At 47.1% G+C, this 16,430-nt stretch overlaps 1 protein-coding gene across 1 annotated transcript; it reads right to left on the bottom strand.

Moving 5' to 3' along the window:
* Nucleotides 1-1,178: 1,178 nt before the first annotated feature.
* Nucleotides 1,179-15,838, bottom strand: NBL1 (NBL1, DAN family BMP antagonist). The gene is made up of 4 exons (XM_061601337.1): nucleotides 14,849-15,838; nucleotides 5,762-5,956; nucleotides 4,881-4,992; nucleotides 1,179-4,191 (listed from the first exon to the last, which is right to left on the bottom strand). The coding sequence occupies exons 2-4, from the start codon at nucleotides 5,926-5,928 to the stop codon at nucleotides 3,943-3,945; spliced, it is 528 nt and encodes a 175-aa protein (XP_061457321.1). The 5' UTR covers nucleotides 5,929-5,956; nucleotides 14,849-15,838; the 3' UTR covers nucleotides 1,179-3,942.
* Nucleotides 15,839-16,430: the final 592 nt, after the last annotated feature.

Below are 16,430 nucleotides of genomic sequence, written 5' to 3' on the forward strand. Positions count from 1 at the left end.
ACTGCCTCCCACCTTATAATCAGGACAATTGCTCCATCTAATTCCGTGTCACCTGCGCTGTTTGTCAAGGTGTTTAACAAGAAACGCCAGCCTGACCTTCAACCAAAGGGATTGTTTCCACCAACGTTCCTGTCTCCAAAACACTCGCTTTCCCTCCCAGGCGGCCTTGCTGAATCCAGAGCGCCACCTGGGGACTCCATAAAGAAAAAAACTGGTGTTTACTCCCCCCCCCAAAAAAAACTCTATTTCTTTACTGAATCCAACGCTTGCTCATTAACGCTCATTTGGATCTGGTGTGTGTCTAGAAATGCACATCATGCCCCTGTGAGGGGTGGCAGCGCCCGAACTCAGTGGAAGAGCGCCTGTTTTGCATCCGCAATGGCAAGTGTGGACCACATTAAGCTACATGTACCAATATTCTGACTTGGTATAAGACGCCTTCCTAATTTTTTTTAAATCAGCTTTTCTTTCAGAACCATGAGGACTGGATGCTTATTTTTAGGGGAATCTCAGTGGTCGAGCACAATATGTTGCCCACGGCAAGGCCCTGGTTCAATCCTTGGCACTTCTAGCTCAAACCCTCTACCACAGAGGTGCTCTCTCACCTCCAAAACAGGAAACTGCAAATACTTATTGGAGGAAGCGAAGGCAACCGAGGAAGCCTTTCCGGGTGCCTGAATGTCAAGCAAAGCCCAGTGGGAGACATCATGGCATAACGCCTCCCATGGGGCTTTTTCAGGTCAGGAAGCATGGGCATCCGGGGAGGCTGCAGTGGGCTGGAGACATGTTGACTGGGAAGAAAAACACACACCATCCTCAGCCACCTCTCAGTGATACAGCAAGTTCAAAACCCCACCCCCAACTAAAATCCTAAAGAAATTCTCAAGTTCCCCTGAGAGTGCGGCAGGAAAATGGAAGCCTCTTCCACAGAAGAAGACAAATTTCTGAGAAATTTGAGGATAGTTTTCGGCATATTTCAGCAAATGCTGATGTGCCCCCATCCCTCTCCAGCACCCATTGATATTAATGAACCTAAGTTAGCCATGTCCATTGACTTCTCCTCTGACTAGGACTACCATTGGATGCAGTCCTTGGTTGACTACCAGTTTGAAAAACAGACATCGAATTCCCATATTATCGCGAGTCAGTTGACAAAAAAACAAGACAAAACCACAAAATGATATGAAGGGTGGTTGTCTGATCTAATTTATTTAATTAAGGGGGACTTACAAAGATGAACATATACAGACGCGTATGTGTGTGTTTATATATTACAAGCTTTGGAAGCTACTGTAGTCATCAGAACACAGAGAAAGGGTTTGTGCCCCTGCAAGAGTCCAGGTCCCCCTGTAAACACTCAGCAATTAAGGCTTTTCACAATTTAAGGAAAGAATGGATAAGATATCAGCCCCCTTCATGTTGATTTCACTCCCATTATTGGGCTAGATGCAGACTAAGTTGGCTTCCACTGAAAGGGAGATAGCTCAGCGACACGGCATCTGCTTTGCACGCAGAAGGTTCCAGGTTCAATCCCCAGTGGCAGCCTCTCTGGGTAGGGCAGGGAATGTCTCCTGTCTGCTAACCGGGAGGGCTGCTGCCAGTCAGTCTAGACAATATTAAACTAGGTGGACCAATGGTCTGAGTATAAGGCAGCCTTCTATGTTAGTAAATCAGTGGGACTTCAGTCATTACTCGCTTGCCCCACTGATTCCAAAGTTCAGGTCACTTGGTCTGGAGCCAACCCTTCGCCTCTTTTCCCTCGCCCAAGTCAATCCACTACATTTGCTCCCTTCCCTCTCCCATTCATTGAAGTGGTGTTAGCCAACGTAGTGGTCTCCCGATATTGTTGGACTCCAGCTCCCATCAGCCCCAGCCAGCATGCCCACGGTCAGGGATGGTTGGAGTCCAACTACGTCTAGAGGGCCACTGCTTCCCTAGTCTTGTATTAAAAGGAGAGTTGTGATGGAGGTAGCTCGGGGCAGTAAAGGCAAATTATGGTCTAGTTCAGGGATGGGGAATCTGTGGCCCTCCAAGTGGTGCTGGACTCCAATTCCCATCAGCCGGCGTGGCCAAGAATTAAGATTTGGAATGTACTACGTTGGCTACCCTGGAAGAAGCACATGGTCCAACCCTCAAGAGTTACGGCATTCAGGTCTTCCTCATAGCTGTTTGTGAACTCAAGAGCCTGTCGCCCTAGCTGCATTCTGGCCTGATCAAAGCTGCAAAGGCTATCCAAAGCATCCTGGGACCTGTAGCCCACACTTCTCCTACAGTATGAAAGAGAACGAAGCACAACCCATCCTGACAGGCCATCCCATCAGTGAACACCAAGAAGGCCATTTGGTCAATGACAGGTAGTGGTGGTGAATGGATAATCTCATTGGGGGTTGGGTTGCTCTTCTGAGGAAGGACCATAGCTCAGTGGGAGAGCCTTTGCTTTGCAGGCAGAAGGTCCCAGGTCAATCCCTGGCATATCGAGGTAGAGCTGGGAGAGACCCTGATCTAAAATCCTAGACAGCCACTGAGCTTGATAGGCTATTGGTTTGGCTCAGTGGAAGGGCAACCTCCTGTCATCCTCCCTGAAGGCTTTCCCACCTGCTTAACAGGGTAGCCAAAGGCCCCAGCCACAAGTGACCCACTTCACTCACTTCTGAGAAGTTCAAAGAGAAACAAGCATGTCTTATGTGACAGTCTTAGACTGGATTAACCACATTGCAGAAGAAGCCAACATGGTGGTCCCCAGATGTCAATGGTCAGGGACGATGGGAGTTGTAGTCCCAACAATATCTGGTGGGGCACCATGTTGGCTATCCCTGGAGGGACGTGTAGAGGGGTGTAGAAAATCTCTGGCTAGAATTTTGCCTACCGTCCAAAGGGGAGAGTCACCTCCATCATTTTGCTCAACTGTTGCTTCTAGACTAGCCCCGCCCACTACCAGCGCATGTGGCCCCTGAAATGTTGCTCACAAGAGAATGTGGCCCTTGGGCTGAAAAAAATAAACAAATAAAGGCTCTCCAACCCTTCTCTAGAAGAACCTCTCAGATGCTGGTCTCATGTGCAGGGGCAATTCATGCAAGAGAGAAGGCCTTGGAGAACGTTTTGGGCAATCGAAGCACACTTTTGGACCAAAGGCAGCTTTCAACATCTGTGCTATTGAAGTGGGAAACAGAAGGAAGGTTTTAGGAGCAGGCCCATCCGAAAGACATAAACTGGTTTGAAGCCTCTCGCCAGGGAATTCTCCATCAGAAACCTCTCGCTCTCCCTGAGAGAATTACAATTCCCTGGGGAAAGAGATTGAGTGTTGAACCAGTTTAACTCTGGCAAGGTAGATTGGCTAAGCATTGGAGAATTCCGTGCTTCATCGCTCCACAACTGACGGGTTGGGTTTTTGTTTTGTTTTTAAAAAAACACCTCTTTTTGAGAAGCAATTTAGCAACGCAAAACTCCTAGAACACGCAAACGGGGGACAGAGTAGGCCTCAAACATGGATGGGGACCTCTTTTGTCAAATGAGTTTGGCCCAGTTTGGCTCCCCGCAGCAGAGCCCTTGGTTCCCAACGGTAGAATTGGGGCTACAGTAGTCCTCGTGGAGAAGTTGTGTTCCAACAGCAACCGAGAACCCGTCTTCATTCTCTGTTTAAGTGCCAGCTGGACCCTGACGAGGAAAGGTCCCACATCGCCAGTCCCCATAGTTTCCCACTCCCCAATATATTATCACTGTGTGCAATTTCATCAGTTCACTAGCCCCCTCCCAGGCCGTCCTTCTCTCCGTGGTTGCCATTCTGCTATGGCGTCGCATTGGCGCCCCCCCCACCTCGGTCAAGTTTCGGCTTCAGCTTGGCCCCCTCCCCACAACAATGTTGCTAAGAGCAAAGCACAATGGGTGTCGGAGAGAGAGAAAAAGACTTGGCACGGCCTCGGCTGAAAGGACAGTCCCCAGAGGTCAGTCCTTGGCTTCCTCTTCCTGGTGGTGGTGGTGGCGGCTGGAGACCTCTTCTCCTACATGGTGTCCATATGGGTGAGGGTTGGGCCGCTCGGCCGGCAGGTTGTCGTTGGCGTTCACGTAGACGTTGAAGAGCGCCCCCTCTTGGCTCTGCTCCTTCCCGCAGGCTTGGCAACTGCAGTGGAGGATCTTCTCCACGAGTTTGTCCACTCTGGGAATGTCGTCGTTGCTGGGGCAGTCCAGCGTCACCTGGGAGGAGCCGAGGAGAGCAGAGAACATAGGAAGCCTCTTTGACACACCGTGTAGCCCTCTGCTAAGACCGTGAGAGGAGCCCTGCCGCTGGACGAGGCCAATGGGCCCTCGAGTCCGGCATCCTGATCTCACAGTGGCCCACTAGATGCCCCCATGGGAAGCCCAGTAGCGGGACCAGAGGGCAACAGTGGTCTCCTTACTTGCATATCCCAACAACTGGTATTCAGTGGAGGAAGAACATTGGCATTGTGGCTAGTGGATGGCCTTACCCTCCATGGCTTTGTTTACTCCCCTTTTATAGGCATCCACGTGGCTGGGCATCACTCCATCTCGTGGGGTCGGGGTCTATCTTTTAGCCATGTGCTGCTGTGTATACCTAAGAAGGTCCCTGCAGCTGGATCACACCAATGGGGGCCCACCTAGTCCAGCATCTTGTTCTCACAGTGGCCCACCAGATGCTCCAATGGGAACCCTCCCAAGCAGCAAATCTCCCCACTTGTGATTCCCATTCTATCCTCACTTTACCCCCACTCTACCCCCCCACTCTTGGGGTGGGGATTACAGGTGTTGAGCGAACAGCCCTTCCTGGGCTATTACACCCACACCCACATGGGGGCACGTTCCCCATTTTCTCTCCCTTTCTTCCCCATGGTATAGAACCCGCTTAGACAAGCAGAGCCACTTACAACTTCCCACATGGAGAGGGCTGGCATGCAGGAATCGCAGTGCACCAAGGACTCGGTGGATTGTGGGAAGGTGTTGGGGACGCTGTAGCTGAAACATTGCCCCAAGCATGCTCTGTGGACAAAAAAAAATGAAGACTGATTCTGTTAGGAGGGTTACAGAAGACAGGTGAGGCAAGGGGGGAACCCAGAGGCAGGGCAGGGGGCAGGCGAGCCAAACCTACCTAGTCAATTTAGACTGTCACTTGCCTTTATTGCCCCTCCATTCCAACTCTGCCATCTTTTAATGCCAGGGTGGGGAACCTGTGGCCCTCTAAATGTTGTTTGACCACAACTCATCCCTGATATTTAGCAATGCTGGGTGGGGTGATGGGAATTGGAATCCTAAAACGATCTGGAGGGCTACAGTTTCCCCATCCCTGAACTAGACCATCACTTGCCTTCACTTCCCCTACCTACCTCCAGCAGAATTCCTACCCTCACTTGCCGTTACTCCCCTATCTACCTCCATCACAACGCTGCCTACTTTTTAACACAACATCTGTGGCTCTCCAGATGCTGCTGGACTACAGTTCCCATCATCCCTCACCATTGGCCATGCTGGCTGAGGCCGATTGGAGTTTGACCCCAGTAAGAGCTTAGGGTTGCAGGTTCCACATCCCTATTGTAAAAGGGCATTATTTTCTTGGGTTCTCAGTATTTAAGCATTTACTTGTGATAGGCTAACGGGGGTGGGGAATCTAGAAATTAACTTTCAAAGTTGTGCTGGCTGGGGCGTATGGGAGTCATAGTCCAAAACAGCTGGAGGGCACCTGGGTCAAGGAAGGCTGTTAAAGGAGATCCAGAGGTTTGTACGCACGAGCTAGGGATTCCTGAATGAGTACCTGTTCTGGATGGACTTGGACTCACACCCATTGTGGCCAACGATCTGAGTGATGTTCTTTGCCTCACACCAGGCGCTCTTGTCCGGGAAGAGGGCCAGCTTGTTAATGGGAGGCGGAGCAGCCAGGATTAGGGCCGGAAAGAGGGCTGCCACCAGGACCTTCAGCATCGTGGCCTGTCCCAATGAAATCCTAGAACTGGGGGTTCAAGAAGGAGAAGAAGGGTCAGAACATCGGAACAGGAAACTCCCCTCCAAGATATGCTTCCTTTGGAGAACCCTTTCCTGCCTCTCAATTCACCACTTAAACCAGCCTTGTAATTAAGCACTCGCCTGGCAGTCATCACAGGCGACTGGGAATCGCTTGCAGGCAAGTGCATTTCATTCCATGCAGGTGAGTGAATTGGGATGGAGGAGGGGTGGAGTGCTCCCTCCCTCGCCTGTGCCCAGGACAGAAAGGAAGCAGGCTCTTAGTGGAAGGAAGACCCCCCCTCCTTTGCCATGCATATATAGCTTTCTGCTCTGCATGCAAGTGAATCCAGATTCAATCTCTAGTGGCATCTCCAGGAACGACTGGGAACGTCCCCCACCGGGAACCTTGGAGTGCTGCTGCCAGTCAGCGTAGGCAATACTGAAATAAATGTATTCATTTATTTATGATTTGATTTCTATCCCGCCCTTCCTCCCAGCAGGAGCCTAGGGCGGCAAATGAAAGCTCTAAAACGCTTTAAAACATCATAAAAACAGACTTTAAAATACTTTAAAAACTTTTTTTTAAAAAAAAAAGTTTCAAAAGATGGACCAATAGTGCGACTCGCCATAAAGCAGCATCTTGCTTTCCTAATAAAATAACAGATTTCAGAGTGTGGCCAGCAGGTGGCACTCGAGGGCAAGAGGATCTGAGGTTCTTGTGGGAAGAAAGCTGTTCTTGTCACCCTAAGGTTGCCAACTGACTGGAGAAAAATCATCCTGGACTCCTCTTGTACCGTTAGCAGCAGCATAATCTGCAGACATAGGTCCATGAAGCTTTATTCACGGCATGGAGAGAACACAAGAACTTAAGAAACCACCTGGTATTGAGGCAGTTATACTGAGTTAAACTACTTTATACTTGGGGCACCCATAAGCAGAATGGTCAAAGCTGAGACACCAGACTAAGATGCATCCAGACTCAGAGGAAGGCAATGGTAAACCACCTCTGAATACCTCTTACCACGAAACCCCTATAAACAGAGTATCCAAAATGCAACATGAGATAGTGCTGGAAGATGGCACCTCAGGTCAGATGGGACTCAGCAAGCTATTGGGGAAGAACAATGGACAAGTACAAGTAGAGCTGTGACTAATGACGCCACTGGGTCAAAGCCGAAAGGAAGCCCAGAGTCTGATGTGCACAGATGTGAAAGGAGAATCCAGAGATGATTTGAAACGAATGCTGATGAAAGTTAAAGAGGAAAGCACAAAAGCAGGACTACAGCTGAACATCAAGAAGACTGAAGTAATGACAACAGAAGGTCTATGTAACTTTAAAGATGACAACGAGGACGTGGAACTTGTCAAGGGTTATCAATATTTCGGCACAGTCCTTAATCAATGATGATGAACTTAGGTTCATTCATTTCAATGGGTCTAGTCTGAGTTGAATACCACAGCATATGGATGGTCTGGCTCTGCCTGATTCTGTATGTTCATGCTTTTATAAATGTATGCCTTTTCTTAGTTACAAAGGTGTGTGGGTTTGGTTTTGTTTTTAAAGAAGGACTTGTACATCTTTTAACCTGCCCCTCCGCATAGAAAAACTCATGCCCTTTTCCTTTTCCTTTTTTTAAAAAACCTGCAACCTTTTGCATCAAAATGCCAAACTGGGATTCCCTGCAAGGGCCTGTCCTAAAAGGATTTCATATGCAGCCTTGGCACAGACAGATTGAGGCAGAAAACCGGTCTCATCTCTCTAGACAACAAGATCAAACTGGGTGTACCAATCTGGCGTGTTTCAACACAACCTCTTGCCCAACTGCACTCATGCAGCTGCCAAGATGTAAAATCTACCAGCAGGCCTCCATTGTAGCCATCCAAAACTTTTGCTGCATCTTGTCATAAAAATCTCCCCTCCGTTGAACGAGCTGAGACCCGCAGAGACTAATGAAGCAAGCAGGCTTGAAGCTCGCAGAGGAAAGGAGTGTCCAAAAAGCGACAGCTCCTACGCTCAGGATTGTTGTTGATGCAAACGTTGCCAGGCGGGCCCAACGAAATGGTTCTGCTGGCCTTCGCAGAGCTAGCCCAACTGGTCGAGCTAGCGAGCCAGCTTCAGACGTTGTAGTAAGCACCGACTCAAGACAGACCAGCCACGTAAATGATGGAGGATCTGGAACTACTGTTTCATTTCCCTCATTTGCACAGAACGCTTTGGGTTGCCACCCTGGGGTCCTTTTCGAAGGAAGGGTAGGATTTAAATCTAATAAATAAGTAAATAAATAATAAACACTTTATATGTAGTAGCTGGAGTGTTGGACTAGGACCTGGGAGACCAGGGTTCGAATCCCCACACAGCCCTGAAGCTCCCTGGGTGACCTCGGGCCAGTCACTGCCTCTCAGCCTCAGAGGAAGGCAATGGTGAACCCCCTCTGAATACCGCTTACCGTGAAAACCCTAATCATGGGGTCGCCATAAGTCGGGATCGACTTGAAGGCAGTCCATTTCATTTTTTTTATGCCACCCTTTCCCAGTGTTTGGGTCCCCAGAGGTTGTTGGACTACAACTCCCATCAGCCCTAGCCAGCATGGCCAATGGTCAGGAATGGTGAGAAATGTAGTCCAACAACATCTGGAGACCCAAAATTTGGGAAAGGCTGCTTCTTTTAACATGCCTGCACGTATTTTATTTTGTTCAACATCCCAAGTGTCATGAATAAACCTCTTTGCCAAGCTTGAACTGGATCCCTATGGGAAAAGAACTCGAGAAAGTGGGCCCTGTTAATGTTTCCTAGGACTTGCCCCCCCTGCAAAAAATACCCCTCTCCTTTTTTTAAAAAAACTAGGTGACCTGACCAGACATGCCACTTGTTTTTGTTTTCATTGCATTGATGAAAACGCTCTCTGTGGATTGTTGTTAGAGCTGAGAGGAGGGAGTGACACTGTCTGTCAGGACCAGGACAGGATTTGAACTCAGATCTTCATGCTGCTGGGCTCCAAACAAACATTGGAGTTGCAAACACAGTGGGAAAAGTAGGTGCTGGTTCTTATCCTTGCAACCTACGCCCTCCATCGTCTTGCTGTGGGAGAGAGGAAAAGAATGGTCTATCTTGTTCCTAGTACTGAAGAAGAGTTGTCAGACATCCTAATTCATGATCCCCATCCATAATTGCTAGGTTTCGCCTATGATGTCAAGCGTGGTGAAGGTTTGAAATTGTTGTCATAAATCAAAAGCAATGGACCTTGCCAAGAATTCCATAAGGACTCGACTACATTGTCACTGCAAAAGAAATTACAGAGGGAACTTTTGGATCGTGGCCACTGATATTTTATTAGAGATCAACAGTGCCCATTGACTGTTGTCCAACACTTCCCTTAACGGGACAGTTCAGTTTAGCTCAGAGATAAAGGGAACTATAAAACACTTTCAAAGCAGAAAGTGAAAAGGCTGAGAATTAAAATTGGTCCCTTTTAACCAAATGACACCCCACCACAAGACACTTGTTGAAAATCAGGGCTCTCTGTGGCATTCCAATGACCTCTCTATTGCTTCCAAATTCTGGGCTTAATAAAACGCAAATGTGTTCAGTCCGGCCGTCACAAACTTTGCAAATGATCCACGATCATGCTTCCTTGTACAGGCTTGAGGTGTTTCAGTCTTTTGTTGCTGCTTAAACAAGAGTCCTGTGAAACTCTAAACGTTGCACATCCTTCCATCACCTCCTTAAACTGGCTCATTAAAAAAAGTTGTATATAGCTTTGCATTGTCAGGCATTTGTGGCGGACACAATCAACACTGTGTAATGAATCTACATGCATCATTTATGTAAACAGCAACTCCTGTCATCAGTTCTGGCACTGAAAAGTTGCATGCACACACACACACACACACACACACAAGCATAAAGCAATCCTAAATTCAGCTATTCTGTCACACTAAACAAACACCACAGCATCGTAATTCCCCCAAACCTACAAACCCTGGGCAAGAATTTTGCTGAACCGCTAAGTGTCACTTCCAAATCAATACATTTAGGATCCAAATGTTCTCAAAAGTAGCACCTCATTAAATCTTGGGACAGTTCTTTATTTTTATTCTACGTCTCTGGCTCCCACACATCACTTTCCAAAATCCCATTCTTAATATCCCTGGACCAATACGGACAATCTGTCTGCCTGGGACAAAATTCTGTCCTACACACATGCACGGATAGTTTTGCATGCTCCTTGCTCAAGGCATGTTCAGCAGGACCCATTATAATAATAACCATCATCTTCATTACATTTCTATCCCATGTTTCCTGCAAGGAGCTCAAGGTGGCGTACAGACTCCCGATTTTATCCTCACACAACAACCCTGTGAGGCAGTGACTGATCGAAGGCCACCCAGTGAGCTTTATGGCCGAGTAGTTATTTGAACCCGGGTCCCAGTCTGACATTATAACCACTACACCACCACATTAAGCTAGAACAGTCAGGGCATGCAAAGTGATGGTCATCTTCTCGGACGCTAAGTGAGAATGGCCAAATTGGTGTGGTTGGGGGGTTCGCCAGCATTGTATGACTCCCAACAAATGTCTCCCTGCATCATCCTTGGCACTGACCCACGGAGAGTGAGATGTGGGGGGGTGGAATCTGCATTTTGTCCTAGCTTTGTACCCCTATAAGGGTTTATACCATCTAAAGAGCTGAGTGGCACTTGATGCCGGCCTTTTTTAGTTTAGTAGGATGATGGCTTAAAAAGTCATGCCCTTGATAAAGAGTATTTCTACAGTTGTGGATGGCACAGAGAGAAAGCTTCTGCCCTGGTAATACAAAAGCCGCCACCACCCTCAGGTGAAATTGACAGGGGGTAGGTTTGGGACACACGAGAGAAAATCCTTGTTCACGCTACATGGCATAAACTGCACGATTAATTAGGCAGAATTAGTTCTCACAAGATGGGCTGATGCCTACTAAGGACGAGGCTGGCTTTAAAGTGGGGTTAGACAAATTCGCAGAGGAAGGAGATGTCTGTCAGTGGCTATTAGCCATAAACATTAAATGGAACCTCCACATTCAGAAGCAGTAGGCCTCTGAATACCAAATGCTGGGCTTGCTTGCATACCCTGCTTGTGGGCCTTCCAGAGGCTTCTGTGGAACCACTATGGGATCGGGAGGTGGCCATCTGGCCACTAGCTGGATATTTGGCCTGATCCAGCAGGAATTTTCCTATGTTAAAGACCATACGAAGATCCCTGTTGGATGAGGCCAAAAGGGGCCCATCTAGTCCAGCCTCCTGTTCTCCCAGTGGCCATCCAGTTGCTCCAAAGGGAAGCCCTCAAGCAGGATCTGAGCGCAACAGCAACTGTCCCTTCCTGCGGTTTCCAGCAAGTGGTCTTCAGAAGCATCCTGCCTCCGACAGTGGAGGGAGAACATAGCCATTGTGGCTAGTAGCCATTGATAGCCTTATCTTGGAGTGAATTTGTCGAAGCCTCTTTTCATTCACCATCCAAGTTGGTGGCATCGTTGCTGCTTGTGGAAACGGATTCCATCCTTTCACCGTGTGGATGTGTAACGGCCTTTTCTCGCTCTGTCCTGAATCTTCCAAAACATTCAGCTTGATTGGATGTCCATGAGTTCTAGCGCTATGAGAGAGGGAGAAAAACATCTCTCTATTCGCTTCCTCCACGCCATGCATCATTTTAAACACCTGTCATGTCACCTCTGACCTGCCTTTACTCTAAACTCAAAAGCCCCAAATGCTGCAACCTTCCTTCCTAGGGGAGCCGCACCATCCCCTTGATCATTCTGGTTGCCCTTTTCTGAACTTTTTCCAACTCTATAACATCCCTTTTTGACATGTTTTATGTTGTTAAGAGGGGGAGAGGTCTCACTGAATCTCCATTTCACCGCCCAGATTTCTACAGCAAGGGAGAGATATTTCTCGTATTCACTCAGAGGAACACTGCAGTACAAGCCCTTTTATCTTACAAAGATGAAAGTTGGCAGCTTCCGTCTCCTGGGGGTAATTCACTAGGGGTAAGATCAGACCCAGGAGGTGGGATAACTCTTAAGACATTTCAGCATTTTTAAAAAATAGTCATCCTAGTACCTTTTGCAGAATCTTACAGAATTAAGACCCTCGTAAGCCCGGTGCGTTTAACAAGTGTGTTTAAAAATTGTAGGTTTTGCTGGGGAGTCCTTTTCAGCAATAAATTGTCACCAGCTAAATCAAAATGAGGCACAATTATAGTTCATCTATGAGGGATAATTGGATGGGGAGGAAATGTTTCAAAAGGTTCTGGGGGTAATGCCCCACCAGCACAACATTGTCATTTTTCAAAGCTTTCACCAACCCCCCTTGTAGGATCCAATTATGGGGAATATTAAAATGGAGGGGAATTTTGGATTTCCCATAACTCTCACAAAGGCATTCCAACCTTTGAGGAACAGTTTTGTTCAATAGAATCTTCACTCTGATTCACACCGGTTGGGTGTTGCTGATTCCACTAAAGACAAATTTAGAAAGTTTAAAAAAAAATAAACCTCACAAGCACAACTGGGATTTTTCAAGGAAAACTAGGATCTGCCCCAGCAAATTCTGGCCCCAAAGGCCAACGGCCATACTTCAGAAAATTTTGCCTTGAACGTCAGAGGATATGAAACTTTATTTTATGTGAGCGGTCACACACCCTGTGGAAGACAGAAAAGAGGCTTCAAAGCAAACATAAAATTGCTTTTAACAGTCAGCTAAAGCCATTAACGAAACACATGCTATTACCGGGCAATTTGTGACGCCTTAAGATATGTGTCCGTTACATGTTCTTCTACATGTGTGTAAGTCAAACGTCACTGGGGTTTTTTTAAAACGGAAAGAGTGGCATTTCAACTGGTTTTAAAACATCCCCAGAGTGGCAAAAGGCACATGTTTCTAAACATGCAGATTGAACGTATGCAACCTTTTCATTTTTCTTTTAAAATGGAATTTTTTGTTTTTCCTTTTTGTTCAATCTTCTCCCCCCCCCCAAGCCGGTTAAGAACTGCATTTCAGATCTCTTGGCTCAGTTTTTATCCTGGTAATAACTGTTAAGGGGGGGGGAATGAAAACGGTGAGGGGGAGAATTTGATCAGAGAATGCTTGCACACACAAAAGACATTTCCAAAACACAATTCTTCACGGATTTGCTTCTTTTGGGGCAGAAGGAAGGAAAAGGTAGAAGGGGGATGGAAATATTTTAATGACTCCAAAGCTATGCCCCCCCCTCCCGCAACCTCCACCCGGGGTTCATCTGTAACTGATTTCTATTTGCAGTGATTTCTCTTATTTCAAGCCATCAATCACAGCAGGGAAAGGGGGGAAGTGTAGGTCGGGGGTGGGGGAGAGAAGGGAAGCATAAAAAATCTGGTCTTGATAAATGGAGGGGGGGAAAGAGACAGGTTTGCTTTCATTTAACGCAGCCCCTGGAGAGCAGAGGAGAAAGAGAAAAGTTTGCAGTGGTGTCTAATGGCTGGCACCTCTGTTGCCAGGATGTGTGTGTGTGTGAGAGGGGGGGAACAGACACATGAAGGCAGCCTTGTAAATAAGCACTAGCCTGCAGGCCACCCGCCTTCCTCATCTGAAATGCTGAAGCATTGATAGGAATAATAATAATAATAATAATAATAATAATGTTGAAGCATTGATATGACTAATAATAATAATATTTTAATTATTTTCCCCTTCACAACTGCTCCTCTCTCCATCTGGTTGTCTGGAAGAGAGATTTACTCCCCCCAGGAGAGCAGGTTAAGTTACAAGCTTAAGCAAAGAGATCTGTGACTCCTTAAAGATGGCTTCTCTCTGTGGCAAGCAGAGGGGCGATTTATTTGCCCCAGGAGAGTAGGCTAAGTAAAAGGGATGAGTTATGTGACTCCCTGGAGCTTAAGGGAAGAGTTCTGTGACTCCCTGAAGATGGCTTCTGTCCCTGGCAACCAGAGGGATGATTTAGTCACCCCAGAGAGTAAGTGAAGTAACAAGAAAGAGTTCTGTGACTCCCTGAAGATGGCTTCCCTCTGTGGCAACCACAGGGACATTCATCGCAAACCGACACAGAACAAAGTGTGTCAACGCTCACTGAAATTAACAGGTTTAAGCGAGGTTACGCCTGCAGCCCTAAACTCACTTGCTAGAGACAAGTAGACTGCTGGACTGCGGCTGTTGACAATGAAGACACTTGAAAACATAACCTGTGAATGTTTCAAAATACATGCAGCAACCATCAAGTGAGAGAGGATTAGCCGGACACCCCCAATCTTTTTGTTTCCACTTCAAGTGTGCAGAGATCCCGAACTGGTCTAACAAAAGATACCATTTGGTTTCCTTTGTATCGCAGTGTGCTATCCTGATGGGAAATTTGAACTGCTGACCTCATGTCACTTTTTGAAACATGCGAATAATGTTGGTAAAGAAAAATCTCACCGCTCAGAGGTGCAAAAGCTGTTCCTGTAGGTTGCATTATTAAAATAAAATGTGCATTCTGATTGTGTGTTTTGGAATCTCTCTTCACATCACCCTAAGAAACACAGGACTGTATTCCACCTAAGTTCTGCTCAGAGAAGACCCCTTGAAATTAAGGAACCTAAGTTAACCATGTCCATTAATTTCAATGGGTCTACTCTGAGTAGGGCTAATGTCAAATAAAACCCACATTTTTGGGGGGGATCAGCTAATTTCATTCTCATTTCTTTGTTTATATGTGAGATTTTATACACAGCTTTTAAGGTCAGACACCTTGCATCACTGAGCTCCTTTCTGCCAACATAGAAATTGGCAAGCTTTCGGGTGACACAGGATGCTTCATCGGGCATCTAAATCTCCTATATCAATGAGGAGTCAAACAAAATTAAATCAGAGAAAGCACCAAAGAATGCTCACTTACCATTAAATATACTGGAGGGGGAGTTGTCCCATCAAAGGTCTCTTGGATAATATTCCTTTTCTTTTCTTTGAAGGGGCGGGAAAAGAAGTCAGCCAGAGCACTCAAAAACCAAAACAGCTTATTATCCAGCAAAGCAGAAATCGTCCTTTATACAGTCCGGAATCAGATTGCTACCTTTCCTTAATTTCCTCCAAGGGTTTTTATTTCCTGTTCATCCCAAATAATTGAAAGGAAACAAGAAGCTAAGGTGAGGGGAGAGAAGACAATTCCTTATAATCTGAATTCCAACAAAACTTTCTCTCCTTCTCAGGTAGAGAGTGTGAGAGAAGGGGGGGGAGTTATTTCCAAAACAGGCACCAGGACCAAAAGGGAATCCAATTAAAAAAGAAAATCCTCTAGTCCATTCAAAGTGAGTTTTTCTCTAACCCCCAGTCCGTTAAGAGTGTATGTGTAGGGAGGGAGGGAGGAACCATTCAAAAGTTCCAAAAAGACCCAAGAAAAATCAGAGCAGAAAGTGAGGGGAGGGTGCCGCGAAGAGGGAGCAAAGAGGAGGAACTCTTAAAAAGTTGTTGCTCTTTTTAAAAAAAAAAGTGTGAGAAAAATATTATCAGCAAACTTTTGCAAAGTCCGGGCAGGGGCTCTTCAAAGATGCAGACTTCCCCTGATGCAAGAACCCTAAACTCTGAGAAGAGGGGAGGAAGGGGGAGTGTTTGTGGGTGCGTGTGTGGTGTGTGGGGGAGAATTCAGAATTGAACTCTCAGTCTCTTCTGGCTAAGCTCAAAAAGGGGAAGACAGCAACTCTCCTCCTTGTAAATCAACCCCTTCTCCTCTCTGTTCTGTCTCTTTCCCTGAGCAACCAACCAACTCCAGACTTTGGCTGCTCCCAGCTAAGGCCCCCCTCTTCCCCCCCCCCAGCCTTTTGAGTAGAGCTGATTATATTGTAACCGACAAGAATGAGCTAGCCAAGATGAGGAGGGAGAGGGTGTGTGGGTTTGAGGGTGTGTGTGTGTGGGAGAAAGATATATGAAGTGCCCTCACCCTATTTCCCTCCCTCTCCCCTCCAAGGGAGAGCCAGCTGGCTTTCCTGCTGTTCCAGCTCAGCCCTGGAACCAGGCCAACAAGATTCCTGCAAAGTGGCTGGGAAGGCAAGGGATCAGAACTCCAAGGAAAACAGTAAAGAGAGAGAAATATATATATATATATTGTCAGGGCAGGTTCTTTTGGCAGGGAGGAGAGCTTCTTTGGACAGAGGCTGTCTACCTCTGAGGAGGAGTTGCAGTGGAGGGAGGGAGAACTGGTCTGCTTTTACGACCTGGGCATGGGCCAGAGTCAGACATCTGGTGGTGCTACATAGGCAGTTGCCTTGTACCAAGTCTATCCAGTTCAGTATTGTCTGCACTGACTGGCAGCAGCTCTCCAGGGTTTCAGGCAGGGGGCATTCTCGGTTCTACCTGGAGGTGCCCAGGACTGAACTTGGGACCTTCTGCATGCAAAGCAGGTCTCTACCACCGAAGTACGGCCCTTCCCCTGAAGCTAAAGTAAGTTCCTAGTCCTCATGGTTGTGAACAAAGTGGCTGATTGA

This window comes from Rhineura floridana, chromosome 18, assembly GCF_030035675.1.
Source record: "Rhineura floridana isolate rRhiFlo1 chromosome 18, rRhiFlo1.hap2, whole genome shotgun sequence".
Taxonomy (NCBI): domain Eukaryota; kingdom Metazoa; phylum Chordata; class Lepidosauria; order Squamata; family Rhineuridae; genus Rhineura; species Rhineura floridana.